The sequence below is a fragment of the Pseudovirgaria hyperparasitica genome (assembly GCF_010093815.1).
Source record: "Pseudovirgaria hyperparasitica strain CBS 121739 unplaced genomic scaffold EJ05scaffold_6, whole genome shotgun sequence".
NCBI lineage: Eukaryota > Fungi > Ascomycota > Dothideomycetes > Acrospermales > Acrospermaceae > Pseudovirgaria > Pseudovirgaria hyperparasitica.
Genome location: NW_022985554.1, coordinates 1,100,559 through 1,127,442, shown reverse-complemented (window position 1 = coordinate 1,127,442; position 26,884 = coordinate 1,100,559). Strand labels below are relative to the sequence as shown.

At 50.2% G+C, this 26,884-nt stretch overlaps 11 protein-coding genes across 11 annotated transcripts; 5 read left to right on the top strand and 6 right to left on the bottom strand.

The window, feature by feature from the left end:
* Positions 1-320: 320 nt before the first annotated feature.
* Positions 321-2,358, bottom strand: EJ05DRAFT_510047 (uncharacterized protein; the record flags this gene model as incomplete). The annotated part of the gene is made up of 3 exons (XM_033748148.1): positions 321-970; positions 1,830-2,247; positions 2,299-2,358. The coding sequence occupies 3 exons, from the start codon at positions 2,356-2,358 to the stop codon at positions 321-323; spliced, it is 1,128 nt and encodes a 375-aa protein (XP_033601652.1).
* A 6,417-nt stretch (positions 2,359-8,775) lies between these two features.
* On the top strand, positions 8,776-9,243 carry EJ05DRAFT_499619 (uncharacterized protein; the record flags this gene model as incomplete). Its single annotated transcript, XM_033746873.1, has 1 exon — positions 8,776-9,243. One exon carries the CDS (start codon positions 8,776-8,778, stop codon positions 9,241-9,243), a length of 468 nt encoding a protein of 155 aa, XP_033601651.1.
* Positions 9,244-9,490: 247 nt separating this feature from the next.
* Positions 9,491-11,218, bottom strand: EJ05DRAFT_475425 (uncharacterized protein). Its single transcript, XM_033743793.1, has 3 exons — positions 11,003-11,218; positions 10,857-10,954; positions 9,491-10,806 (listed from the first exon to the last, which is right to left on the bottom strand). Exons 1-3 carry the CDS (start codon positions 11,079-11,081, stop codon positions 9,535-9,537), a joined length of 1,449 nt encoding a protein of 482 aa, XP_033601650.1. The 5' UTR covers positions 11,082-11,218; the 3' UTR covers positions 9,491-9,534.
* A 1,720-nt stretch (positions 11,219-12,938) lies between these two features.
* EJ05DRAFT_510044 (uncharacterized protein) lies at positions 12,939-14,692 on the top strand. Its single transcript, XM_033748147.1, has 2 exons — positions 12,939-13,486; positions 13,551-14,692. Exons 1-2 carry the CDS (start codon positions 13,400-13,402, stop codon positions 14,670-14,672), a joined length of 1,209 nt encoding a protein of 402 aa, XP_033601649.1. The 5' UTR covers positions 12,939-13,399; the 3' UTR covers positions 14,673-14,692.
* Positions 14,693-16,235: 1,543 nt separating this feature from the next.
* EJ05DRAFT_537519 (DUF618-domain-containing protein) lies at positions 16,236-18,058 on the bottom strand. The gene is made up of 5 exons (XM_033749390.1): positions 17,808-18,058; positions 17,662-17,753; positions 17,554-17,612; positions 17,367-17,508; positions 16,236-17,318 (listed from the first exon to the last, which is right to left on the bottom strand). The coding sequence occupies exons 1-5, from the start codon at positions 17,903-17,905 to the stop codon at positions 16,489-16,491; spliced, it is 1,221 nt and encodes a 406-aa protein (XP_033601648.1). The 5' UTR covers positions 17,906-18,058; the 3' UTR covers positions 16,236-16,488.
* A 248-nt stretch (positions 18,059-18,306) lies between these two features.
* Positions 18,307-19,173, top strand: EJ05DRAFT_499615 (clathrin light chain; the record flags this gene model as incomplete). Its single annotated transcript, XM_033746872.1, has 3 exons — positions 18,307-18,346; positions 18,398-18,654; positions 18,703-19,173. 3 exons carry the CDS (start codon positions 18,307-18,309, stop codon positions 19,171-19,173), a joined length of 768 nt encoding a protein of 255 aa, XP_033601647.1.
* A 113-nt stretch (positions 19,174-19,286) lies between these two features.
* EJ05DRAFT_336633 (uncharacterized protein) lies at positions 19,287-20,075 on the top strand. Its single transcript, XM_033740886.1, has one exon. The coding sequence runs from the start codon at positions 19,399-19,401 to the stop codon at positions 19,876-19,878; it is 480 nt and encodes a 159-aa protein (XP_033601646.1). The 5' UTR covers positions 19,287-19,398; the 3' UTR covers positions 19,879-20,075.
* EJ05DRAFT_485247 (uncharacterized protein) lies at positions 19,981-21,294 on the bottom strand (the record flags this gene model as incomplete). Its single annotated transcript, XM_033745431.1, has 2 exons — positions 19,981-20,831; positions 20,883-21,294. 2 exons carry the CDS (start codon positions 21,292-21,294, stop codon positions 19,981-19,983), a joined length of 1,263 nt encoding a protein of 420 aa, XP_033601645.1.
* Positions 21,295-21,441: 147 nt separating this feature from the next.
* On the bottom strand, positions 21,442-22,101 carry EJ05DRAFT_336520 (uncharacterized protein). The gene has a single exon (XM_033740885.1). The coding sequence runs from the start codon at positions 22,005-22,007 to the stop codon at positions 21,588-21,590; it is 420 nt and encodes a 139-aa protein (XP_033601644.1). The 5' UTR covers positions 22,008-22,101; the 3' UTR covers positions 21,442-21,587.
* EJ05DRAFT_475417 (putative GABA permease) lies at positions 21,942-24,430 on the bottom strand. The gene is made up of 6 exons (XM_033743792.1): positions 23,951-24,430; positions 23,676-23,886; positions 23,557-23,613; positions 23,099-23,500; positions 22,628-23,042; positions 21,942-22,547 (listed from the first exon to the last, which is right to left on the bottom strand). The coding sequence occupies exons 1-6, from the start codon at positions 24,116-24,118 to the stop codon at positions 22,196-22,198; spliced, it is 1,605 nt and encodes a 534-aa protein (XP_033601643.1). The 5' UTR covers positions 24,119-24,430; the 3' UTR covers positions 21,942-22,195.
* Positions 24,431-25,489: 1,059 nt separating this feature from the next.
* On the top strand, positions 25,490-26,864 carry EJ05DRAFT_499612 (uncharacterized protein; the record flags this gene model as incomplete). The annotated part of the gene is made up of 5 exons (XM_033746871.1): positions 25,490-25,693; positions 25,754-25,858; positions 25,904-26,128; positions 26,182-26,324; positions 26,375-26,864. The coding sequence occupies 5 exons, from the start codon at positions 25,490-25,492 to the stop codon at positions 26,862-26,864; spliced, it is 1,167 nt and encodes a 388-aa protein (XP_033601642.1).
* Between the last annotated feature and the right edge of the window lie 20 nt (positions 26,865-26,884).

The following is a 26,884-nucleotide window of genomic DNA, read 5'->3' as shown; positions in this document are numbered from 1 at the left end:
AGTGGCATAAGCTCCAACACCCACGGCAAGGTGGCGCCATGTTGGAGGACGGCCGTCCCTCGCGGCGAGGCTGAGAAAAAGCACTCAACCTTGAGGTTAACAACGGCCGCCATCTGCTGCAACTTCAGTAACCTTGCTATAACGGTAGCTGCCGGCAATAGGACCTCCGCGCCTGATTGCACTGGACATCGCATAAATGCTCCAGACCCAGTCGGTGCTGTAAGGTAGCTGCCTATGAAGAACCTAAAAGACAAACACACACAAGACCATCATTGGAGCTCACGTCGACACGATGCAGGGCCCCGCCATACTACAACCGTTCAACCGGTCCATAGATCATTGGCGGCTGGTAGCTTGTTCCTGTTCCGGGTGCCCGTCTGGTCTCTCTGTTTAGAGTCGCCGAGAACCTTCAGCTGCTCGAACAGGAGACGCACGACGGCGCCAACCCTAACCCCGGTACGATCAGCAAAATATGCCTTGAAGATCGCGGCCGAGTAAGGAGCTATACAGTATAGCCCAAGGGCGCCAATCATGTGGGGAACCGACAGAAGCGGTTCGTTCACGACACCTGACTGGAACACAAGGTCCAGTATCTTGTCACCCCACCTCTTCAACAGTGACTCGAACGGCAGTTCACACGTCGCCAGACCATCAAAGGACCGAATGAGTACTGTGACGGAGCGGGGCTTGCAGGTGTCGAAGAACTTACGCGTCTCTTTGGTCACGTTTGGCAATGTACCCTTCTGCTTATCGAAGTCAAACCCGTCATGAGATGATCGGGAAAACTCGATAGTGTGGACCCCTCCGGTCCAGGTATGTCCACCAAAAGCGGCGAGTCTCGCAGCGAGTTCGCGAGACTCCTTCTGCTTGATCTTCAACTGCTCTTGGTCACCCTTACTGTTTACCGCCTTGATTCCTGACTCTCGCCAGAAAACAAGACACCACTCCCCAAGTGGTTTGTAAGTAGAAGCTACTCAGATGTCAGCAAAGTCTTCTAAGTAAGATATAAACAGCCTCGCGCCATGCAGGGTACAATGCGAATCGAATGTAGAGCGGAGAAGAACCACGTCAAGATACGATGGGTAAGCCTTCAAGAGATACCCGAGACGGACAGTAAGAGACTAAAGAGAGTGGGCTACGCTGTCACACTGGTATGTGACCGACAGAAAGAGCGAAGAGTGAGGTAAGATCAATGCGAGTTGACCTCACATTGTCCAGAAACCACGTTGAGCTGTGATGGATACATTGAATGATGCTTCTTCGGGTTAACAGAATGTGTAAAAGGTCAACTGAAACCAATCCGAGTTAACCTCGTATCAGCCAGAAGCCAGGTGAGCTGCGATGGATACATTGAACGATGCTTCTTCGGGCTAATAGAATGTGTAAAAGGTCAACTGAAAGTAATGCGAGTTGACCTCACATTGTCCAGAAACCATGTTGAGCTGTGATGGATACATTGAATGATGCTTCTTCGGGTTGACAGAATGTGTACAAGGTCAACTGAAACCAATCCGAGTTAACCTCGTATGAGCCAGAAACCACGTTGAGCTGTGATGGATACATTGAATGATGCTTCCTCAGGTGGACAGAAAGAGCAAAGATTGAACTGAAACGAGTGCAAGTCGATCTCACATCGTCCAGAAACCACGTTGAGCTGTGATGGATACATGAAATGACGCCTCCTCGGGTGGGCGGAAAGAACAAAGCGGTAATTGAGGTCAATGCGAGGTGCACCCTCTGCATATTGAATCCACATTGATTTATGACAGACACTATATATTGGAAGGGCTGACGAAGACAGATTCGAAGAAATGTGAGGATTGACTTACAATGTCTGATGGGTTCTTCAATCTCCCATTCATCATCGTCATCTGGGTCCCAACGAGGGAACCGCCGCGCGAGGCGGATACGCCGTCTCTTCGGTACGGGCTCTTCATCTTCGTCGTCTTCGTCTTCGTCTTCTTCCTCTTCGTCCTCTTCTTCATCTTCTTCCTCTCCTTCAGCTGCAGCCACCACCGCCGCCTCCGCCGCTAGCTTTGCGAAGTACCGCTCTCGCATCTCTTGTCGGGGCGTCTTTGCCACGAAGGCTACTGCCGCCGCAGCAGACTTTGGTGGCGGTGGTGGATTAGCCGCAGCTTCTGCGGCCATGCGGGCTCGCGATCTCCTCTTTCGTCCTGGATTTGGACAATTGGTTTTGTTCTTCCTCTTACGAGGGCGCTTCTTACGCTTTCGCTTCTCTGGTTCGTCCTGCATACAGTCACGTCAGTTCATAGCAGTTCACGTCAAATCACCAGAAACCGCAACGAATTTCAATGAGTCAGCAAATAAGAGCCGGAATGTGAGAGTACTCACCGCCATGATGAAAGTTACCAAGGAATGAAAATCGGAAGCAGGAATGAACCTGAAGTTATTCATACAGCTTGCGCACAGGCCTCTCTTGCTCACTCCCCAGTATCCAGGAAGTCTACGTGACTGCCTTTAATGCAAATTGAATGAGATCACTCCCAAGCTTCCTCATCACGCCTTGTTCTTCCCTGTTCCTTAGAGGATTGAGCGTCTTCGACGCACACAACGTGAAATTAGCCGACTTCGTAACTTGCAGCTATTGCATACATAAACGTCGCCATCTACTTATACCCCCATTGGCGTAAGGTAATGTATCTAGATTGTATCTACGGAATCTTACCTATTTATCCTGCGACTCTCACGAACATTAGTAGTTAAGTTTCCACGATCACATTACATTTCACGTGCTAACTAGATATTCAGTTGTGCAGGTTCTCCAGAGGTCGAAGGACCCCACCTTCTACTCCCCAATGGCTACAAGTCTTTGGTAAGAAATGGGGAGTATGAGTCTTGGAAATCGTCTTTTCGACCCATATTGCAGTATTCTCTGTCTGCTGGATACAACGTCATAGGGGCTGGTCATCCCAAGGTCGGAGTTGGTGAATGGTTGCTCGTATACCGGCGTGAACATTTGTAAGCGATTGGTTGCAATGGAGTGTAATAAAGTAGAGCGCAATCGCGTAATGGAGCGCGACTGATGTGTCGAGATCTCCCAAATGTTCCGGGCACCATGAACGTCTTGAGGCCATGAAGAAACTCGAAGTACCTGCAGTAGCTCCAGTTTGACGTCCACAGGTCTCAGAGCCCTTCTCCAGATTCTCACATCATCAAGATTTACTATACGTTGATTTACAAAACTAGAGATCCTGCCCTCGCGACCAATCTGAACTGAATCCAGACTTTGGCCCAGTAGATCTCACTGTCGGCCAACGACTTCGATATGACAGAATGAAGCGGAGTGAAGTCATATATGTTTAAAGGTTCGGGGGTAGTGGCACAATGAAAGGCCTCCTGATCTGTACATTCCTCTTTTCAATTCAGTACTGTACGGTTGAGAGTAAGACAGACCCTTGTAGGAAAGGGAGATAGGTACTTACTGGAGCTTATAAGAAGTCCAGACCTATGTGAAAATGTAGAGTAGTTAAAATTGCAAACTTACTTATTGTTACCAGTCTTCCAGTCCACAAGTGGTTGTGATTGCTTCGCGCGCCCAGTGCGCCACTTAACCCCTGGCCAAGGAGAGCTTCCAAGCCCCTTGATAGGAACTGCATACCGAAGTCCTTGGCTCTAGCGGTGCTTGTGGGTAGTCGATGGGTGATATACTCAAGAACCTTATGAACAGGAGACGGTGGCTGATCCATGACCTTACGGATGGTCAGTTCATTGGCTGTTCTGGGCCACAGATAATTGGTACTTCAGGCTATGTGTGGGACGAATCCCGGGGTCAATTCGGAAATTTTGTCACAAGAACATCTCGAAACGTAGCATCCAGACGTAACAGTCGAGCATCAGGCATTCTCGCTCCTCTGTGAGAGAACGAAGTCACATCCTTTACCCGAGCGAAAATTGGGTAAGGGCTTCTAGGAAGTACATGTTTTATTGTTATAAATAACACATACGATCTGTTGAGGGCAACATATAAGCTGAGATCTTTTTTTCTGCCTAGTTGTGCTAATAGGTTATACGAACTGTCAATCCTGAGCGCCACGCATTTTCACTCAGGGGTATTCGCAGTCCTTGCTATCCTCGTGGTCTTCGGAGAAATGAAGTGAATTCTGCCTCCATGGCGCAGAATGCTTGAGTGGGTACGATCTAGAGAGATTTTTGTAGCGTCCACGGGCGTTTCCAGTCTAGTTTGTGTTCAGGGCAACGAAGAAAGGTGCATTTGGATATCCATGTGTTCAATATCAACATCAGCATCAGTTTATGAATTGGAATTCTGCGCGTCACTCGATAGAGTCAACATACCGCCCCTGGATATCGCTGATGACTCTTTAACCAAGATCGGCTTTATTGTTAGTAGCAGTACTATACCTACGTGTCTGAGTGTTGGCTTTGCGTGTTATGGTAGAAGTGCTGTCCCAGGGCGTACACTGTGCTTGTATTATCGTTGAATATACACACGGTCACCATGTGGGAGAGGGAGTACTTGAGAAAGATTTATTGTAGGTATGTGTACCGCGTTAAAATCGCCGTCCAGATGATTATCTATGCTGAGGTTCGCGAATGTCTTGAGTAGTCAAGGTAGGTTTCCTGCCTGATGTACGTCGACAAGATAGTCACACACTGAACAAGGGTTCATGTGAAGTAGAAGATTTATCGGAAGGACCAACATTCAGTTGTCGAAGGTTTCATTGAACCACTTGTGCACTGTATGAAGGAGTCATCGACTTTCAAGATCGTCATGAGCTTGATCAGCGGTTCGTAATTTGTGAACGGGGAGAGAGATGCGTGGTGTTCAACCAGAGTTGCACACTATTGCTGAAGTCTAGAAGTATCGTTAAGTAGTCTCTCTTGACGCGTAGACTGTGTCGAGACAGTGGCCGAGTCAAGTGAGTCATTCCATATGAGCTTATCCTACCACCTCAATCTGACCACTTATTCTAAGAGTCGCTTCTTTGTGCTACTGTATGCTTAGCAGACGAGTCAGAATCACTTCTTTTCCCCGGGTTGACTCTCACGGCTTCTCAACTCGTAATGCTTGTGTGAGATTGAGTATTAGGCTTCAAGTGCACAATCTCCACACCCTCCTGCCGTGTAAAAACCTCAATGTAGACTGATATATTGATGATTCAGGCGTCTCTTAGAAATGGGTATCTTTAGATCACCTTCGGTAGTCCCTGTAAGTTTGCCTAGTAATAAATAGCCCCTGTATAATGAGTTTCCTTCAAATTAGTGAGCTGGAACCGCCCAGTTTGTCTGACTACCATCGATGTTGAATTTAGGGCATCTGGGGTCTATAACATAACTAGTCACATCATCATGTCTTTGCGTCAGATTTTAGGTAGCCCTTTTTTCTTTTGGTTTTAAGTATAGGAAAGAAACTTGATCTTTAGGCCCGGCCCTCCCTCTTTCATACTTGCCTCATGTATTATAAACTATATGGCCCTCAATTTACCTGGCAAGTTCCGGTCTTGGAGAGCATTGGCTTAATAGGAGTCCTCTCTGTCTTCAAATATACTCCTCAGACTTGGACTCTTCCATTTTTTACCTGTCTGCTCAGTTGGACACAAAACCTGGCTCTCTCACTCTTAATATGGGCTCATGCTTGCTTTTTTAGGTGGCCCCTTGAAATAAGGTTGTTAGTAACCACAAGCTCTACGTAGAGTGCGCGATGTGACTGCTTGGGAAGTATCTATGTTCTTAAGATACACCAGTCGACTCTGTATGATCTCCGTAACACACTCATCATACAAATATATATCCTCCTCTTCCTTTGACGCGTAGGTTCATCCGGTCTAATCCCAACTCAGTGATGATACCATACCTCCAAGTTTATATTCATATGTATATGTATACGAGCAGGTCTAACCCTAGAAAGTGTCTTGGTTGACTCCGATAGACCGATCTCCTAATGTCGTTGGCCCTTCTATAAGACCTGCTATACTTGAAGGCAGGCTATACTATATCTAGATGAATATAAATAATATGCCATAAAGACTTAAGGGGTTGTAAGATCATAAGAAGTATTCATTATCATAGTAGAAGGTAGAAAGATGGTACAGGAAGTTGAGCGTAAAAAGAAACTAGGGAATTAGTGGTAAAGGAAATGTTAGCTCATAGACATCGCCTCCAACTCTTACCGGACACCGGGAGTAATACTATGTAGCGATAGAACCTTGTTAGGTATAATGTCATGATTCTTAAAATCTACTATCTAAACATAAAACATATTAGACTAGTTATTGGTAGATGGTAGGTTAGACGATTTTGCTATATAAGCATCGAATGAATTAGACCAGTTATTAGTGGATAATGTGTCTAAGGGTTAGAAAAATGTACTATATAAGCATCGAACAAATTAGACCAGTTATTAGTAGATGATATGTCTAAGATTTGGACGAATGTACTATTTAAGCATCGAATCGATTGAACTAGTTATTGGTAGATAGTGTGTCTAAGAGTTGGACGCTCGCTTCTCTTTCTAACGTGTGTACTACGTCTAGATAGTTATCTAGTTATCCATACTATCTTCATGGAAGGATAGATACTTACTTATTTAAGCTACTTTTTAAACGTATATACTATGTCTAGGTGGTCGTCTAGATATCTATACTAGTTTCGTAGAAGGACGGACGTTCGCTTATTCAAGCTCCTTTTAACGTGTATACTATATCTAGATAGTTATCTAGTTATCTACACTAATTTTCTAGATGGATAGATATTCGCTTGTTCGAACCCCTTTTAACGTGTGTACTACATCGAGGCAGTCGTTTATACTAGGTTTTATAGAAGTATTAGAAGTAATCAAGTAATATACTTTAACTTATCTTAGAAGAAGGGATATCCCCTAGAGATATAATATAAAGGAAGGAGGTATAGTTCGGGTTGAAGATTCATTGTTTTCTCTTTGTCTCGAGAGGGGGAAGAATTAAGGACCATTTCTACTCCTAATTTAGACCTAGCGTTTTACATTTCCATAACGGAGGAAAAGTTCGGGAGCCATCCATAAAGACCGTGGGGTTTTGCTTATTTAAGATAAAGGTCGAGGTCGCTCATGGTATGCATGAGCTTATCTTCGTTGACACCATGTAAGGTCCGGGTCACGTAGGCACATTCCCAGCAGTAATACTTGGATCAGCTCTCGCTAGACCCCCCTGACGCTTATGATGGTAGACCCCTAACTTAAAATAAACCTCTCTTAAGTACTCCCTCTCTCACACGGTAACCATGTGTTCGGGATTTTAAACGATAATACAAGCACAGCGCATGCGCTGAGACAGTACTTTTACCAAACATGCAAAGCTAACTCGGAAACACAGGCACTGTACTGTTAGCAAAGCTGATCATGGCTTAAGAGTCATCATTGATATCTAGTGACGGTATGTTGACTCAAATTGCTTATGTAAGATTGAATATTGGACTTCAAGCGCCCAATCGGCACACTCCTATGCCGTATGAAAGCCTCGATACAGATTGACATATTAACTATACATGTGTCTCTTAGACATGGCTGTCTTTAGGTCACCTCCAGTGATACATGTAAGCTTCACCAGCTGATATCCCCTCAATGATGAGTTTTTTTACAAGTCAGTGAAGTGGAGCACTCAGTCTGCCTGACTTACATAGATATCAAGATATGAGGCGTCTTGGCCCTATGAACAGCCACTTCACGACATATTTGTGTCGGGTTGTAGGTATCATCCACTTCCTTCAGTCGCAAGTCCAGGAAAGAACCCGATCTTCAGCCACCTCTTATAGGCTTCCCTCGCGTACCAGAACCGAGCCTCGTTGGATGATATCGAAAGCTCGCTCCTGACAGTTTGCCTATGTATCTTGGTACCCGTATTCACTGTAGGTTTGCCTGTTCCGCTCGACTTACTTAAAGGCAATGAATATTGACCTGCGGTCCGTGGAGACTAAGAAGCAAGTGCACACCCCTTAAGCGCAAGGCCTAGAATAGTATATATAATTAGTCACTTCAGAAGTACGGATTAAGCTTGCAACTTATACTAAGGGATGAGAATAGCTTGAATTAGATTCGATAACGTGGGGATATATCTATACAAGGCTGAATTTGGGGTATAAATCAGGCCTTAGGTTACTAAAATCCAGTCTGATAAGGCCTTAAGCTATATATAGCCAAATATTCTACCTGATTCAAGTAATCTAACACGAGTAATCCAACTAATTAGATGAGTATTATACTATCTTAGTAACATTCTCAAGACATAGATTAAGCTTATCTTTTCTATTTAAACACGAGTACCTTACAGAATGCTTACGAGTAAGTATTAATACCTTCCTTATAAGTAGCGACTAAGATAGACTTGTACGAATTAATTATATTGCGGTAGACTTATAGATTTTAAAATGGCGTTGGGAAAGACTATTAATGTTGCTAGCTTCCTTCCAATGCCTCTGGAAGTGTAACTAAGAGTTGTGAAAGTATGAAGTTGGAGGTGTAACTTAGTGATTGAATTAGTTGTACGTTATTGAGTGAGAGTAAGAGACTACAGAAGCTATTTAACTGGCCGGTTACTAGTCCTAGTGCGGAAGTGGGGACCGCACAGCAGTAGCTCCTTCGAACATGAATGGCAGGTGGGTCCTGACTATTGATACGGAGCAGGCATATTCCCACAATCAGCCTAGTCGTCTCGTCTCCTATTTCCTATTCCCCAGCCTTACCATTCATTCTCTAAAAGCCCCCTGATACCACACCACCACCCAAAAAAAAACCACAACCCCAGAAAATCCCCTCCCTGCAAAATGCCATCCCACTCCCTCCTCCCGGCACCCAAACCCACAATTCGCACCCTAACCACCTGCCTCGGCCTCCTCAGCTGCACCATGGGCCTGCGCGCAATCCACAACCCAGCACAATGGAGCCTCAGTTTCGGCTTCCCAGCGACGACCTCGACAGCCAAGACCGCGGCGCAAAACCCATACATTCCCGCCGTCGGGGCGCGCAACATTGCCTCTGGCCTGGGTCTGATACTGTGTGGGGTGTGGGGGCTGGATAGGGCGTTGGGGGTGATGTTGTTGACTGGGTGTGTGGTTGGGGTGGTGGATGGGTGGACGGTGCGGCCGGAGGGGTGGTATGGGGAGGGAGAGGGGGAGGTGGAAGGGGAGACGTTGAGGGGGAGGGAGGAGAGGATGGGGGTTATGAGGGGGAAGGTGTGGATGCATTGGGCTTTGATTCCGGTTGTTGCGGGGGCTGGGGTGTGGATGTTGTAGGGGCAGTGTAGATGGTGTTTGTGAGTATGTGAGTTTGCAGTCTCGGTGTTGTGGAGGCCGGTTCGTAGCACGTCGTCTTGTGTCGTTGTGATCACGCCCCTTCGTGTGACATGCAGTACATATGGATGAAGTCGCATCGTCATGACCTCAAAAGCTACGGGCCGGATATCTCGTCAAGGCGGGTCACGACACGAGGGAGCACAAGTCAAAATGTAAAGCATCGTATTCTCAACGCACGAAGTGATATCGAGCAAGATATTAAAGACAGTATGGAAGTATACGGGAGCCCGTCTAAGAAGAGGCAGGCAAGACAGACAAATAGAACGCGTTGCTGCGAATGGCGTTGGACAACTCCGCCTTGTACAGATAGCAGCCGGGCTGGCTGGGGACAGTAAGCTGGATACTGCCGTCGGAGCCGGCAACAGTACCAGTTCCAAAGGTAGCGCCCTGAGCAGGGATCGTGTTGCCGCTGTTCGGATTACCGGCGAGCACCGTCACGGTGATGGACTGCTGGTCGCCCAGCCGGACAACCTGGTAGCCGGGAGAGGTGGACAGGAAGACTCTGTTGGGTGCAAAGGCGTCATAAGCCCAGAGCGCCTCGTCCGCGGGCGAGACTTGCTCCTGGCAGCCGCCGCGAGCAGTAAAGACCCTGTTGCGGAGGACGCCCCAGAACTGATTGCCGGTCTGCGCGGTGGCGGAGATACGAGTGATGAAGAAGTCTTGGAACTGGTTGCTGTAGGAGCCGTCCAAGTCAAAGCCGGCCTGGTTGCCGGCAGACTGGATATCGGTGGTAAAGGTAGCACCGGGGGCCGGGTTGGCATTGTTGTTTGTGCCATCGCACAGGTGGGTGCCTCCAGAAGGAGTGGTGATGTTGCGTGGACCACTGACTATGCAGCCATCAAAGATGTTGCCCTCGGAGGCCCCTTCGACGCGGAATGGGCTGTTGGTCTCGCCGGGCGGCACGTTGTCGTTTGCGCAAGTGGGCGTGCCAATCTGGCCTGCCGTCGGGGATGGAACGCCGCAAGAGAAGACGCCGGTGTATTCGGTCGCGGTAGTCGAGGCGCCAGTACAGGTCGTCTGAGTCTGTACGGCAGTCTGGGTGACAGTGATGATGGACGAGAGTTCGCTGGCCGTCTCCAGAACGGTTGTGCCGGGCGCGGTGACGACTTGAGTGGAAGCCGGGAGCGTGGTGCCCACGTTTTGGGTTGCAGTCACGGTAGTGGTAGCAGAGGTAAGGAAACAGGAGCAGGCCTTGCTGACCTTTGCGGGCAAATCCTTTGGATTGCAGTTTGACGTAAGGAAATCGGGAATGACGGGAACGTGGCGACGTTGGTTAGGAGAGCCTGGATCGATGCCGCGAACGCGATAGTTGGTTGATGTTGGATAAGGACTTGTTACAGTGGTACCGCAGGCACCGGAGCTGATGACTTGCTGCTGTGTCTCGGTGACGGTCAAGACCGAAGTCACAATTGGGGTGGTCCGGATTGTTATTGGGTTTCCGGGCTGTGTCACGACAACAGGAGTGGGCGACACGGTCGATCCCTTTGTCGCCGACACCGTGACCTATGCGCTTCGTCAGTGTGGCCGGACGTTCAGGGGGAAGTGTAGCATACTGTGACCGTTCCAGGAGTCTTGTGAATGTACTTTTGGCAGAAAGCGGACACAATTGGCGTTGCCTTTGCCGGCAGCTTCGCAGAAGCGAAGCATTTATCTAGTATAGTCAGAGCTTGAATTGTGGAAGGACATGTGGTAGGCGAACCTGCAGCGCAGCATTTGGAGCTGGCTTCGACAGACAAGGCTGTAGCAAGCACGATCAAGAGTTCTGATATGGCTACCATGTTGAAAGTGGGCACTGAAGCGGCTACAGGGTCAATCGCAAGACCAGTTGTTCGGGAACACAACAGGTTTTAAAGACGCGATCATAGGGGCCATGGCTAGAATGACTGCTCATGAACTACTCTCGAGAACCGCAAGCCACCGGAATGTGCGATGGGATCTGGGTCTGCAAGATGTCGGATTTAGGATTTGGTTGATGCGCCTCGTTCCATCGAGCCCTACGGCGCGTTTCCACAAATGGTTGGAATACTGCGTTGTTTTCATAGGCTAACCCGAGTGTACGCCTAGTCGACGATTTAGCAGCTTATTTGTGGAGATGAGCAGGGAGTCTCGGCCAGCGCCACAGATGGAGACTATTGGGTCTGCAGGCACAGTCAGAATACTTTATTCTTTTGCACATTTGGACCAGATAGGGATCTTCGTGGCCGACCTGCAGGCCTGCGTGTAACCATGAAGCGTATATTGCAAGAACACGCATCTGCAAACGCATAATGGACATCTGAAAGACACTCACCCCAGGGATCATTCACACTTAGTCTCGTGGTGTCTTGTCGATACAGTCAGGATAATCATAACAGTGACGGTTGACCTATCTATGGTACACTTCTTCGTCTCCATTCTCCACATTGCTTCTACCTCATGTCGCTTAGAATCCCTACTAGTTTTAATCTATCTCCCGGAATAGGCTTAGACTCTTGTACGAAATGGATTAGGCGAGTCTCTTCTCCTGTGTGGCGTAATCATGTAACTAGTTATATTATGATCAAAGCCTATTCGAGTCTTTATATGATGTGAGAATGTCCAAGTCATCCAGGCATGCTCGGGGCCATACGAGCAGTTGATCTACACAGATCCATCACTTGTCGTGCTGAGGGCGTTCCAAGGGGCAGCAATACTGTGCTGACGGCTGCGCATCCTGCCTTGTGGACGGGCGATCTAACTCCTAGTCGTCTACAACGCGACTCGATTCTCTGCTCTTCAAGTTCGCGCAGGAACAGTAATAGCGCAGAATTAGCCATCATCTGATTGTCTCTGCCAGTAGCACTGTAGCAGTGCCCACGCCTCGACGGGGCCTCCGGATTCAAGGATAAACAAGCTGCTGCCATTCTGCCCACTCCGCGGGTCTGGACAAAACAGCCCAAAGTATAGCCGCTTCCCCAGCGTTCATCTTACTCTCCATCACCTCCATCACCCTCCGTCGGCCTTCAAGTCTCGTCCCGCTTCGTTCCCGTGACTTGTAAATCCGGGTCCAGCATATCATCCCGACTCACGGTAGACGGCGAGACATTTACATATATACGTGCCGGTCACGAAACGTCCATTCCAATAACATCTAGCCCAATCTACAGTCACACTCATAGCCACGCCGCTCAACGGCGCCGCCACAGCATGCCCGACTTGCAGCATGTAGACTATTTCACCAATTTCACGTTGCAAAAGTACAGAGTATTCTAACCAGGGCGAGACTGTTTCCTAATTTAAGCGAAGCCAGGCTACACGTTGATGATCTTGGAAAGACTGTGTCCCGGGATAAATCGTCTCAACAAGTAGAAGGATGTTTTGCTGGCTTCTCAGGTGTTTGGACGGCTTTGAGGTGATACACAATACCTTGTCCACCCACATTGGCGGAGGAATTTATTTTGAACCTCAGTCTAGAGCCAATGTGAATATGCATGTCGCACTCCGAGAAAAGTAAGCAGAGCGAAGAGCGGAGTAAAGTTACCTTGTACATGTCTATTCACGGCCAATCGGTGCTAACCTAGTCGGGCGGCACTAACCTCTCTCGGTTGCACGCCTCGATAACTACGAATATAGCCCAAGTCCAGATGGCATATCTTGATGGAAGCCGAAATCTGAACCTACAACTCTGTACTACTTCCCACAAGATATGCGGGTGGAGCAAGGGCAAAGCTGATCATCCTCAGGGCACTTGAGGAGCGCCAGGTCTTCTGGTCGACCAACCAGCACGCCCGACCAACAGCGTGTGTTGGCGCAACTTCGCCCAGACATACCATGGCGTCCAAACACACTTCACCCCATCCACAAGGCACCTACGGACGTGATGCGCGTCAATGAAAGTCGTCCCTGATTCACTCATGATCCCACACATTTCGCCTCCTCTATTCGCTCAGTGTCCCATTACTCCGCAACGAAAAACATCGTTCTCCGCTACTGTTGTCGAGTGGTGACGCGTGACGTATGCCGCGCATCCCGTCCTGATATCCTAAACATTCCGAGTCTTGATCCCCTTACTTGACAAACGCCTATCGACATATGGTGCACACTTGACACCCCCTCCACCAATTGCATACACGCGACAATGTCGGACTACGGCGACTACTCTGACGATGACTTTTTCGAGTTCGATCTAGACTACACTTACGTAGAGGATGGATATCACATAGCGGTATGCTTGCCTATATACACCTTGCTCACATGTCATGTCGCCTTGGCTTGCTAATTACCTCTAGGACGACCTCGCCGAACGCGCCGTGGCGTCTCCCCCTCCATTCGCAGACGACGACGACTATTATGACTGGGATCGCTTCGACTACTACGAAGACATTGAAGATGGCTCTGCGGGATACTACGACTACGACGCCGGGCGCGGTGCCGGTGCAACAAACGAAACGACCGTCCAGAGGAGAGAAAGGCCTGGTGCCGTTGCAAGAGGAAGGAAGAAGCGGAAACTATCGGCGAGCAAAGGACCAGAGCCACCGTCGTCCCCAACACCGACGGTTGCTTGGAGGACGCAGAAGGAACGGACATATCGGTCATCGAAGCCTATGAATGTTGATGCTCAGCAGCCTGTTGCTCTCCTGAAGGATTGGCGGACAAGATTTGCGAATAGCTCCTTGGAGGAGTTCAAAAAGAAGCCTAAAGCTCAGGATGAAGGTGCCGAGACTTTCGATATCCCGCCTGAAGACGGAGCCAGCAGAGCACCTATGATTGACGAGGATGCCTTCAAAGCCGCTCTGGTCAGTCGGCTCGGAAGCGCAGGCAACGGGCTCCAGGGGTTAGACCCGAATATGCTCCTCCAATATGCGATGCGAATGCTTGGTGGAGAAGAGGATGCAGACGATGTTGCCAGAGCACTAGCAGACGACCTATTCGAGCGCGATGAAGACGATCCGGCGGCCGAGGGCATATCCAACTTCCTGTCACACCACGGTGCGACCGAAGAGGGAAAGGATGAAACGATGACACCCGCGGGCAGCTCTGTCGACGAACAGCCCGTCACCAAGCATCAGACCCCACAAACCACAAAGCCGACAAGACAAACTCAACATCCACCTACCCCGTCATCCTCAGACACCTCAAAGAGCGCCTCAAGGACTATCGACACCAAAAGCCCCGTCCTCACGGCTGCAGAGACCAAGAAGAGGCACAACGCAAAATCCCCATCCCCGGCACCACAACCATCTTCCCGCAAGCGCAAGGCCGACTCCCCCGAAACAGCCACCGAAAACCCAGCGGCACCAAGAGCCAAACGCGTAACCCGCTCGTTCGACGCGCCAACCGCATCCAGCAAGGCACGTACGTCTTCGAGGAATGTATCCAACAGCACCTCTCACCGCGGAAGGAAGCGCTGAGTAGGTCCCCCCCCCCCCCCCCGCCTTGACCGTACTCATATAGTATACCCATGATAACGAGGCGCTCTCGCCGAAGATGGAGTGCTTGCGGGGGAATATCAGCCAATGCAAGTGGACATGTATATACCACACGAATGAGCATTCTTCTAGTTTCATGTATCAACCACAATCCGTCCCGCGTCATTAAAGTGATCTCTAATGTCCCTGTCCTCGGCCTTGATATCGCAGATCTGCACTAAGGCAGCGTCCGCAGTACCTACCCGTACCCTCTTCCCTCTTCCCCTCTCCCATCCCCCCAATCCTCAATCCTCGCCCCCTTCTATCACCCGACCTCGCCACCACCCCGGGTACATCACATCATTCATCCATCCATTCATCCATTCATCCACTGATATCAAGTACAATTCTCCAACAGCCCATCGTCATAAACCCCACACTTCCCCCTCCCCGCACTGATACTATGGGTGGTTTCACACTTACTAGCCCCCGGTTTCGCGGACTACCTGGGGTATATTACTGGTGGAGTAGACCGGGCTGGGGGAAGGGGAGGGGCTGGGGGGAGTCCTTTCTGGGGTATTGGAGCTTGGGTTAGGTTTCGGTTTGGGGAAGGGGAACAGAGGGAGGGGAAGGAACGGAGGGAGGGGAAGGGGATGGGGATGGAGGGAAGGGGAATAGAGGGAAGGGGAATAGAGGGAAGGGGAATAGAGGGAAGGGGAATAGAGGGAAGGGGAATAGAGGGAAGGGGAATAGAGGGAAGGGGAATAGAGGGAAGGGAAAGGTAAGGGGAAGTAGTGTGAAATATGAGGATGTATGCAATGGTAGCTTTGGACTTTGAGAGACGTTTCTAGCGAGGGAGTCGTGAGGGAGGGTCATTCAGGGGGTTTGACTGTATGATTGTATGTTTATATGTCTTGCTCTGGACTCGCTTAAGACGCGGGATATAGAAGAATGGAGGTTGTTGGATAGTGTGTATCTGTCTTTAGGGTACTTGGAGAGGGCTGCTTGCGGTGCGGGTTGGTGATTTATTGGTTGATATATCTGCTGTGTCTGCTGTGTCTGCTGTGTCTACGCTTTCTACTAGATCTATCATGTCTATCATGTCTATCACGTCTATCATGTCTATCATATCTATCAGATCTATCATATCTATCATATCTATCATATCTATCATATCTATCATATCTATCATATCTATCATATCTATCATATCTAATATAACTAATATATCTAATCTATCTACAATTTGTACTGTGTCTACAGTCTACAATGTCTACAATGTCTGCGATGTCCGCTGGGTGATAGCGCTTCGATCGTTGGGCATGTGGTATAACCCCTCCCCGCCGGCATGGTCATGTACATATGGCCTTCGGGTGAACTCGAATTCAACTCGGAAACTTGTGTTTTGTGCTGTAGTTAGGGTAAAGGATGGGAACCATCCCGAGTTCAGTTCTTGAGAGGCTTGTTGGCAGTGCCAGGGGATAGTGTAAGGCTGGGGCGGGCGTTCAGGGGATTCATACGTGTGTACCACCAAAGGGGACTTTACTACTATGCGGTAGATACTGCAGTGCCTAGCTGTCTGTTCTGGTAGATATCGCTATGAAGCAGAGTATATAAAGTGAATACCTATATGTTAAAATACATGGAAACCTGCTCCTGGTGCTCGATTGAAGACCGTGAATCACAACTATATGATTATTTGTTCGCACAGAGAACCCCACCACTATCAACGCGAAGAAGACACAGAACCCCCCGCTATTAATGTGAAGAAAAGAACAGATGGTGGCCCGAGTACACCATAAAGACCGTATGCCGAGTCTCAGCCCAGCATATCAGCGACATCTGCGTCCAGGGTGACTTCCCCTGCAAACTCTGGTCCGTCGTTCTTCAAGCTGCGTCTCTTAAAGGGTAGGCCACCGCCTTCCTCACTCATCTGGCGCTTCAGTGAACTTGGTACGGTCCCAAAGCCCGGATTAGATTCATGGCTAACAGGTTGCCCTGCATCAGCCATCCCATCTAGTTCAGCGCGCGTCTGGGGAGGATAGTCATAGCTAGCATCGGCTTCGACAGGTGCTGCAGCCTGATCCTGTGGGGGCGGTGAACCAGTTGGTGTCAACGACTCTACTGGCGGTGGTGTCAATTGTTCGACGTCCGGGCGGTTGGTCTCGTCCTCGTACGCAGCGCCATTGCCCGCGTGTCCAGACGTCAGACCACGCATAATGCCGTCCTCAACCTCACGTTTCTTTGCTTCAATCGTCGTCTTCTTAGATGACAGCTCGTAGTGGTATGTCTCTTCAGTACTCAATGCCGTCCGGTTGGTCGCGAGAAGCTTCTCTAAGCCTTCAATGAGTGTACGCCGACATTTGATACTCTGCGCGACGGCCCCTTCTGCATTCGCAAGAGTCTTCAAAACGTTGCTCAATTGGTGGGCATGGACGGGCGGAGTGGGAGCTTTGGCGTCAGGGTTGGTGACTCTATCATACTCTGCATTTGCAGTCTCAATCACGGAGCGATAGGCAATCTCGGCTTTGGTGAGGTCGTTCTGTGGAGCAATCAGTGGCTGCAATTCGGTAGGAGCCGTGGGTCCAGAGCTGAACAGCGATCCTCCAAGACCGCCTTTCTTGCCTCCCTGTCGAGTCTTGTCAATCTCTAGTCTCGGTCAGCCAACTGCATGTCCAGCGTAAGCACTCGGCATACCATCCAGGCCCTTCTCTATTGATTCCTGCACGGGAAGGTCAAACACATTCCTCTGTCGCCACACCTCGACCACCCTCCGTATCTTTTGTTGTAGCTCTTGTGTCGCACTTCTATATGCCGTTGTGGTGCCCTCGGCAACAATCTAATTCTCGTTAGGTCTGTTGTGTTTCATTGTCGGACTACGCACCGGAGAGAAGGCTGATATGAACTCCATCTTCTTGCGAACGCGTGATTGTTGTGCAATTTCTGATAACACGTCAGTATGAGATTGGCCATCATCAGGGGATAACCGTACCGTTTGCGAGGTATATCAGATTCAGTCGCTTGGTCGCCGTTGAATCCTTCAGTCGTTGTAGCCAGAGCTGAGCAGTCCTGTCTGCGTGCCTCCTGTCACATCATTGTTAGACTGCGCGCTTGTCACGACTTCGATACAAGTCGTACCTATGGAACATGACCCATTGCGCAACACCCATTATGCCATCCTGCGTCTCATTGAGAGCAGACAGCTTGGCCTTTACGGCATCATCGGTGTACGCCATCACAAGCACAAGACACGTTTACGGGAGTGACTATACAGAAATTCGTCCCACTGCGAAGCTTCAAGCCCTTTCAGATGTACTACACGATGCTGTCCGAGTTGGTTGTCTGCGCAAAAGTTTGTCGTATGAGATGTTGCGGTACGGGCAAGGTCTAATTACCGTGAAGCTTGGGGAGCTCCGTTGGAGCAGTTCCTTAGCGCAAGCCAGAACCGTAGAAACGCCGAGTAGGGCAGCTCGGAGGTGAAGTTTGGCCTCCACCCACTCAAACATCACAACTTCTGCTTCCATCAACAGCTCATTCAATACCCTTGCCTGGCTGTCAATCCACTCGCATACCAGTTGAAGATCCTGTAGCCCACTCACAGCACCGCCAACCCACCGACAAACACACAATCGCAATCATGGCTGACAGGTTTCCCTCCTTGGACGAGATCGACGCAGGTATGATGTGGTACGCAGCTGTTCGCGCATGACGGCTAATCTAGGTCTCAGGTCAGACAGAGGCAAGAGGACAGGCTGGCTTTGATCTAGTCGGCGACTCAGCCGACGGTGATGACTTTCTCTCCCGCGAACGTGCTGCGCTGGGCGACGACGCCAATCAGTTTGCTTCTCCCAACGACAACCTCGCAGCTACGGTCGAGGACGGCGATGATGATCTTCTGGGTGGAGGTAGCTCATATCAACCACCGGGAAATGCCGAGGAGATGTCATTCAACAACGACTTTCCTGCGATAGACACATCTAATGAAGTATGCTGAGAATATCTGCGGGCGTCAGGACCAGCTGACACATAATAGCACATGGCTCCTGGCGGCACCATCACTGGAACTTCGATGCCGTTCCTCCCCGGCGCGCCGCAGACCACAGCGTCGTCTTATATTCCGCAATCAAACGAGCCCGAGCCAGAAGTAATCCGAGAATGGCGTGAGAAGCGCGACCTCCAAGTTCAACACCGCGACGAGGTATCTGCAAACCGCAAGGCCGAGGCCATCAAAGCCGCTCACGAGCAGATTGACGACTTCTACGAGAACTACAACAACAAGAAAGAGAAACAGACTGCACAGACCCGCCGCGAGGCTGAAGACTTTATCAAGAGCCGTGAAGACACTACGGCGGGTGGCACTAGCTGGGAGCGTATTGCGAAGCTTGTTGATCTGAGTGGAAAGGGGACCCGTGGGGGCGGCAGTGGGACAGAAAAGCAAAGATTCCGCGAGCTGCTCTTGAGCCTGCGAAAAGATGAGAAAGCTCCCGGTGCGAGCGGTGTATAGTCCAATGTCATTATGGAGTATAAGATTATTTTGGCGTTTTCCTTCCATCTACCGGACTGGGTCCAAGAACAATGGAGGAATTGGCTCCATTGTACGCCAGTCACGACATTCTTACACTAATATAGCTGAAGCTGGTCCAATACAGTTTACGAGATTCCTGCGACCTGTAGCTGACACGACATGTACGCAATGGAGAAGTGACCTGGAGAAGTATTCGGATTTTGCATGTACATAACCCCTTTTTCTGACTGCCCCGTAGTAGTTGCAGGCTCACAACGAGATACAACTGCAACTTCGTGCTCAAGGCCCGGTGAGTCTTTATCCGCGCCATCACCCAAATATCCATACCAAGTATCCATGTCAAGGGCGATGAGTTGCTGCGTGGGACTGCAAAGAATTGCCTACTTTTCCAACAGTTGCCCCGGTCGATACGGTCACGGTGTTTTCCAAGCTACGGCTCAATCATCTCTCCAATCCACGGACCTGTCACTTCACACCAAAGTCTCAAGAACTATAGCCAGTGTCGTTGTTATAGCCACAGATAGACTTAGCCTGCTCGACTTTCCATTCCATCGTCTTCATTATTGTCGTTTTCGATGGGATCCTAGATTTTATCAATATTGCATACAGTCGGTCACACAGCTCAGATTTCATGTAACAATGTATGACAAACCAACCAGATCACAACCTGCACAGTCAGTATGAGCTATCACGAAGGGATCAAGAACAGCTGTCAGACGAAGCGAAACGGTCTATAAGCGAAACTTGCGACAGGAACAGCGAAACTTGAGAGCAGAAAAGCAGCCCCTACGATGGCCAAATCTCGAAAATTGGAGCAAGGAACAAACTGAGCACGAGTCCAATCGCAGCCATCCATACAGCACTGTCCCACAGAATGTTTACATTGATCTCGGCCATATTTTCCCAGTAACCTCGCAGTGACGGACGACTATGACAAAGAACTCCCACACGATCCTGCAGCCTACCACTGCGAGCTGACTTACTAGTCTGAAGCTCTTGCTCCAGCCGCTTGTAAGCTGCGTGGGAAAAGCGTGCATCGTCCTCGAGAACCTGTTGCCCCATCTGCTGCAAACAGATCTCAAACTCCCTCTTCTTCTCGTCGACCTGCTTTTTGAACATTTTCAGACGCTTCTTCTGGTCTGTTTCCACCTCGGACGTATACTTCCGCACCAGATCCTTGTCGTTTCGCAACCGGTCTTCACAGTCCTTGTCCCTGAGATACCCTGCCAGGACAACGGAGCCATCGAGCATGTAGTCGAGCTTGGATACTGACAGACGCTCGCGATGGACTGCGGCATTGCGGAGCTGTGACGCTTTGTGAAACATGTTGCTCATGCCTGTCAGTGTAACCTCGCTGTCATTCTTGTACATGGCACACAGAGATTGTGGAATTATCCTGCGCCATTTGGTGACCTCCACAGCGTCCGCCGATTCCCATCGCTTCTCGCTAAGAACTCTGGGCACCTGCCGCTCCGCGAAATCGAAACATGCTTGCTCGATGGCTTTTTGGAAGTCGTCGAGGAGTGGCCGTTGGATTCGCTGGGGCAGCGAAGCAGATAGTGGCGGCTGGGAATATTTTATCGATAGAATGATTTCCTGTGGCTGGAACGACGACTTTGCGTCCTCCGGATCCGAGTCTGGGTCGGTCAGTCAGCTAATGAGAACAGAGAATGGGGCAAAGCGATTACCAGCAACTGCAGTGTCATCAGTCTTTGGGTCGGATTCTGCATCGACAGGCTCATTTGGTATGCCAGGACTTGGAGCTGGTTCTGGGTCTGCCACAGCATCCGCGGCGGTCCCACTTCCTGAAGGTCCGACCATTGGATCATTTTCTTGGGATCTGACTGTCTGCTGCGACACCCCAAAGTACACACGTTCTTCCCTAGGGGACCTGAAGACATGAGCTTGCGACAGTCGAGCGAATGATTCGAGGAAGGCTGGTAAGGTCCATCGCTTGATTTCCTGCTTCAGGACGGCATCATGGTCTGTGACAAACTGTGCCCTTTTCTTCTTCAAGTGTAGCTCTTTTCCTTTGTCTTGAATTAAAGGCGAGATCACGGTGAAGACGCTCCGGTCTATGGATTCATTCTGTGCTTGCATTCTTTTGGTCGACCCCGGGGATCGAGAATTGCACCTACACCGAGTCCACCATCAGCATACTAGAATCGAAGCTCTCTGGATCTTGAATAAGGGAACATGTGAGACTTTGACAAGTCCATCTGTACAAAAGACTAAAGTTACTTACTCGAAGTATCCTCAATGACGTACGAATTCAGGAGAGGTCTACTTGAGAAGGGGGATTCTACAGTCTACACTAGCTTAGAGTACAATATCGAGTATGATCGAGAGTAGGTCAGCATTGGAGTCTGAAGAGCAAGACAAAGTACATGCTTTTACGTTTGATTTGACACCCATGGTGCGGGGTAAGCAATGCAGATACGAAGAAGAGGCGTCAGGCAGGTAGAATGATGGGTCAGCAAGAAGAGGCAGCCAGCCTTGTGTGATCCCAGCCTATATCGTGAGGGTCTATTCGCCAGAGGGCGGTCAAATGTCAGCGCTGCAGAGCGATGATTCTCAGCCCGACAAGGCTTGATATGATAGACATTGAGTACATTGTGTATTGGTCTCGGTGTAGTCTGGTTTGTTTCTGCTCGATCGTTGCTTTGTGGCAGAGATACTGGCGACGGATTATGTGGAATGCAGCCCAAACGAACCAATGATAGCATTCGGTGGCAACAATCTCCATGGACCAAGCTATGCGGCAGCCCGGCGTTTAAGATGACAACGCCAGACATGGATTGTTGCCTTATCATTTGATGAGGATGTATACACACCCGACTTCCACCTTCTCAACTGTATGCTCAGATAATCTCTATGCGGCAAAGCATCTATAACCCCATACCTCTATCTATGCCATTCCAGATGAGCAATCAACGTCATTTCTCATAGCACAACTCATGCGCCAAAAAGCCGCATGAACCACACACCGCCCAACCACCCTCTACTCCACCCGCCTCACATTCACCACCGGGCCCCGATACGTGTACCGCCCATGCACCAAATACAGCACCGCCGCCCCCGCAACCACAACCGTGTACACCAGCACACTCCAATTCATACCCTCGGGGCTCAGCCCGATCCGGGACGTCGGGAAGAAGGACATGACCATGCCGAAGATGAGATAGGCGCAGGCGAAGATGTTGACCGGGATGGCCCATTTGCCCATGCTCCAGCGGGACGGCAGGAGGGGCTCGCCGCGGAGCCGCTTGGTGAGGATGCAGATGATGGAGAGGAAGTAGGTTGAGAAATCGGCGGCGGTGACGAGGGAGACGACGGAGTTAAAGGCTGCGGTGCTGTGTGGGGTTTGGTTAGTGCCTGGGGGTTAGGGGATAGATAGGTGGTGACTTTGTGTACCGGGGCTGGGGAGACTTACGATCCGATGTTTATGAGCGCGATGGCGATGGAGATGGTCATGCTGATCAGTATCGCATGCAGCGGGATCGCAACACCGACGGTGGTGACTCTGCTCCAGATATGCGCGCCCGGCATGCCGTCGTCGCGGGCAAACGCAAAGAACTGTCGGGACGCGGTTGCGAGGTTGCCGATTGCGCAGCACATGAGCAGGGCGATGAAGATGGAGACCATGGCCGTGGCGCCTGCTTTGGAGTCTGTGGCAGCGTGAAAGACTTCGATGAAGGGGAAGCCGGTGCGGGAGTCCAGGGCGGCGGGCAGGTCGGTGATGCAGAAGCAGAATGTGATGACCATGACGAAGCCTAGCAGGCCGTTGACCAGGACGGTGGTGATCATGGCGCGGGGGACGATCTTGGATGCGTCGCGGATTTCCTCAGCTTTGTATGCTGTTAGTACAGTATCTTCGTCGGAATGCTCGGGTATGTTCACATACCCATGTGAACAGCAGCATCGGGTCCTAGAAACGAGTATACCGATGCAAGCTGTCCCACCATACAAGCACTCCCAACAGAGCTCCATCCTCCGGTGTTGGAAAACGAAGTGAAGACTTCTTTTGCCGAGATCTTGGGCGCCAATACCCACAACGGAATCACGACAGCGAAAAAGCCCATGATATGAAGCATCAGGATCAGGCCTTCAATCAGGGGCAGGTGTCTGGCCCCGATGGTGTTGAAGAATATGCAGACAGAGAGTACCGCGATGAATATCAGTGTCGCGTGCCAGCGCTGAGCCTCATATGTGGGATAGTTCAGGACAACCAGGCCCTGTATCATGGTCGCAGAAAGGAACGCGGTACTGGCAAGACCAGCTTGCCATCCCAACGACGCAGTCCATCCTGTAGATTGTGTTTAGACAAAGTCATGACCAAGGCCAGAGTCTCACAGTGCGTACCAGCCATGTAACTCATGAATTTCTGCTTGCTTTTTGGCGCAAACTCCGAGACCCAGTCTAAACCCACATTGTCAATTCAAACATTTCATGAATCGGATCCCACAGCGGAGGAATCATACGGTATTGTCCACCGGTCGTCGGCATCATCGAGGCCATATCAGCCATCGACGCAATGACCGCCGTGTAGCAGAACGTAGTGCCAAAGCAAGTCCACACAAACCCCGCAAGACCGCCATTGATCAATGCCAGAGACGCGCTCGCGACCAGACATTCCCACGTACACATCAACGTGCACGTGAAGCCAAGAATCGAAATGAACCGAAAGTTTCTCTACATAATTTCCCGTGAGCTCATGTGGCGACCGACACACACCCGGGAAAATACGCAAACGTACTTGGAACTGCTGCTTCTTACCAAGCCTCGCCATATCCTTTCCATCTTGTATCGTGCCATTGGCATCGGCCGCGAGGCCATCGTTGTCGGTAAGGGTCCGAGACTCCAGAGCAAACTCGTTCTTCGTCTCGGCAAGGTACCTGTTCGTCATGCTCGCGAAGCTGACCATGGTGGGCAGTGTGCAAGAAAGACACGTAGAAAACCAGTCCCGTCCCTCACATGAAGAACTCAACTCCTCGGGAGGAGCAGAAACGAGAGGCTACTAGAGGAGGCAGAGGGAAAGGGCCGAGAAAAGGACCGAAATCCTCTAATCACCCTTCTTACCACGTTGCTCTAGTCTCATCCATTACACTGTGGCGTCCCGACAGTTTGGTAATCCCATGCTGCAATTCAAATGGCATGATGCAAATTCGAGCCATCATAGGTACAGGGCAAGAGACCCCCGAGGTTTTGTGACGACAATGACTTGCGATATGTTTGGTTGCACGGTGCACGAGGAGGAAGGAAGTGAGTGACTGTGTCAGACTTCAACGTAGATCCACCCCAGGATGGTCCCGGAGTACACCAACACGGCGACGCCGAACAGCGCAGCGGCGCCTACGCATTGCAAGGGCCTGCAAGCGCGGCAAATAACAGGAATGAGGGAACAGGGCGAGAGCTGCCGAGATAACACGAATAGAACCACAGCGGGGCTATTGTGGAGCGCTCATCCTTGCCCGAAACCTGCCCTTGGGTTTTCTTTTGTATACGGCGAAGGCCCAGATTCTGATAATTACTTCAGAAATCATTCTGTTTGTCTGGGGGGTTGGTACATGTGTCAAATCATGTCCAGCATGCTGTCGCAGCGACAGTCATCTTCAATCTTCGACTGCTACTTTGACGTCTGCGAACTAAACCTAGTGGATCCCGGAAGCGGGAGCGGGAGCTTTTGTCGATCTTGTCCCAAACAAATGCTGGATCCATGGGTACACACGGACCTTTAATCCGGAGGCAACCCGGGAGAGGGCCCGGTTCATGATCTGTACGTACCACCGAGACATCTCATCCGGTCGGTCGACAAAAAATCTAGAATAGGATATTTTCCCGTATACGACTGGCGGTCGTATTCAGTGATAGGTGTATAGAGTTTCGTCAATGTGCTTGGCTTTCCAGGGGAGAGGTTGCTGCTATCAAGGTATCTAGGTAGAGCAGCGCTGATTTGCTCTGGGTATGTAGACGGCCCTTCATCTCATCTATTATATTTTCCCCGGGATGCCGAGACGCCTTGAGCGCGGCGCGGTATATGTTCAGAACTACAGCTCCCTGACCCAATCAATATATCGCAGACGCTGACCTGCGCAAGCAACTCAAATCCTAGGGCTGACTAGTTGGTCTTGGATGTAAGACGCAAGGCTGAGTTTCGAAATGTGACCATGGCTCAAATAACCTGTTCCTCCTTGCGGAGGCTTTGGGTTAAAGTGATATTCCTTCAATCCTCGTACCTTCGTGATGTAGTCCTGAATGTTGGGTCTTTCTTCAATCACGCCCACGTACCCAAACAATGACAACACTTACTCGCCAACTAGAGCATCGCGGACTCGTTTACAGCGATGCCGTCAGTGCAAATGACCACAGCCCGTTCATAACAGTAGCGATGGTGCTGTGTCTGACGTGCTCTTGTCTGTTTTACATCTTCCGCCTTACGACGAGGTGGCCTTTTGCCGAGCTGTTCAGATGGGACGACGTGCTGATAACGCTGGCTACTGTGAGTGCGATGATAGAAATGAACGAGTGAATGAAAGGGCCTTTGCTGATGAGAGAGAAGCTATTTGGGTTTGGTCAGGCGGTTGCCACTGCGTCGTCAATCGGCAGCGGTCTTGGGCAGCGAGAACACAATCTTTCCCAAGACGCGCAACGCCATACATACTGGGTCTGTATGTCCAATTGCATGAATTTGCCTCGCTGATGGTCTCAGACTCTGTGGATCAGTAACGTCTTGTACATCCTGGCGCTCTGCTTTGCTAGAGCAGGATGTTCGCTCTTCATCTATCGCCTGACCAGAGCCAGGCGGCACACTATGGCTTCGTTGGTCGTCTCTATGGTGATAGCAATGTGGGGTTTCGCATGCACCATCATCGTCGGCGTGGCCTGCAGCGACTTTGATGACATTGACGCCTTCCATGTCTGTCTAAAACAGTCGGTATGATACGATCTGCCCTATATAGATGCCTGGCTATAGCTGAACGTAAACAGGAACCTCAATGGATAGGCATCTTTGCTTCTGGCTCAGTGACAGAGCTCATGCTATTGGCGTTGCCGATATACCTCGTCTGGAATCTCCATGCTCCGTTTTCCACAAAATTCATCGTCGTCACGGCATTCTGGTTTCGGTTACCGTGGGTAGTGTATGCTTGTATTCATCTGGTCTATGCTAAGCCATGCACAGAATTTCGGCCCTCGGTGGCCTCCGCCTCTGGAATCTGATGTCGGCCTTTGATTCGCCCGACGTTACCTGGTCGCTGGTGAAAACGGCAGTCTACACCCAAGCTGAGATGCATCTATGCATTGTCTCCGCCACGATCCCGTGCATGCGGCCGTTTCTGCGCCTGTTCAACACGGGATATCTCTCGACGACGACCGGGCAGATGGACCCTCACGACATGTACAGGAAACGCGCTGCGGGCAAGCCCAGGAGTAGGTCAAACACTTTGTCCGAAAGCATGAGCCGGTCGCGATTCAGGGATCGGGGGTTCAAGAGACAGGTGAAGAACCCAGAGATGGAGCTGGGTCCGTTACGGCCAGATCACGCAGATACAAGGAATCTCATTGAGTGTCGCAAGCCTTCCACTGTTGTCGACGCCGAGTCGTTGAGGGAGCACGGGTCTGACCAGATCATGGTCCGGAGGACAGTCGACATCCGCGTGTCCATGGGGTGATGGACTAAAGGTGTCCAATT

Excerpts from the sequence above, each read along its gene's own strand:
- EJ05DRAFT_336520 (XM_033740885.1), bottom strand. The coding sequence starts at position 22,007 with ATGATAAGGCAACAATCCATGTCTGGCGTTGTCATCTTAAACGCCGGG.
- EJ05DRAFT_336633 (XM_033740886.1), top strand. The coding sequence starts at position 19,399 with ATGTACATAACCCCTTTTTCTGACTGCCCCGTAGTAGTTGCAGGCTCA.
- EJ05DRAFT_475425 (XM_033743793.1), bottom strand. The coding sequence starts at position 11,081 with ATGGTAGCCATATCAGAACTCTTGATCGTGCTTGCTACAGCCTTGTCT. Across the intron at positions 10,955-11,002 it reads CTCCAAATGCTGCGCTGCAG|ATAAATGCTTCGCTTCTGCG; the intron begins GTTCGCCTACCA and ends TGACTATACTAG. Across the intron at positions 10,807-10,856 it reads AGACTCCTGGAACGGTCACA|GTCACGGTGTCGGCGACAAA; the intron begins GTATGCTACACT and ends CGAAGCGCATAG.
- EJ05DRAFT_537519 (XM_033749390.1), bottom strand. The coding sequence starts at position 17,905 with ATGGCGTACACCGATGATGCCGTAAAGGCCAAGCTGTCTGCTCTCAAT. Across the intron at positions 17,754-17,807 it reads CAATGGGTCATGTTCCATAG|GAGGCACGCAGACAGGACTG; the intron begins GTACGACTTGTA and ends ATGATGTGACAG. Across the intron at positions 17,613-17,661 it reads TCTGATATACCTCGCAAACG|AAATTGCACAACAATCACGC; the intron begins GTACGGTTATCC and ends ACGTGTTATCAG.
- EJ05DRAFT_475417 (XM_033743792.1), bottom strand. The coding sequence starts at position 24,118 with ATGGTCAGCTTCGCGAGCATGACGAACAGGTACCTTGCCGAGACGAAG. Across the intron at positions 23,501-23,556 it reads ATTCATGAGTTACATGGCTG|GATGGACTGCGTCGTTGGGA; the intron begins GTACGCACTGTG and ends CACAATCTACAG. Across the intron at positions 22,548-22,627 it reads GCGCTCATAAACATCGGATC|CACCGCAGCCTTTAACTCCG; the intron begins GTAAGTCTCCCC and ends AACCCCACACAG.
- EJ05DRAFT_510044 (XM_033748147.1), top strand. The coding sequence starts at position 13,400 with ATGTCGGACTACGGCGACTACTCTGACGATGACTTTTTCGAGTTCGAT. Across the intron at positions 13,487-13,550 it reads AGGATGGATATCACATAGCG|GACGACCTCGCCGAACGCGC; the intron begins GTATGCTTGCCT and ends AATTACCTCTAG.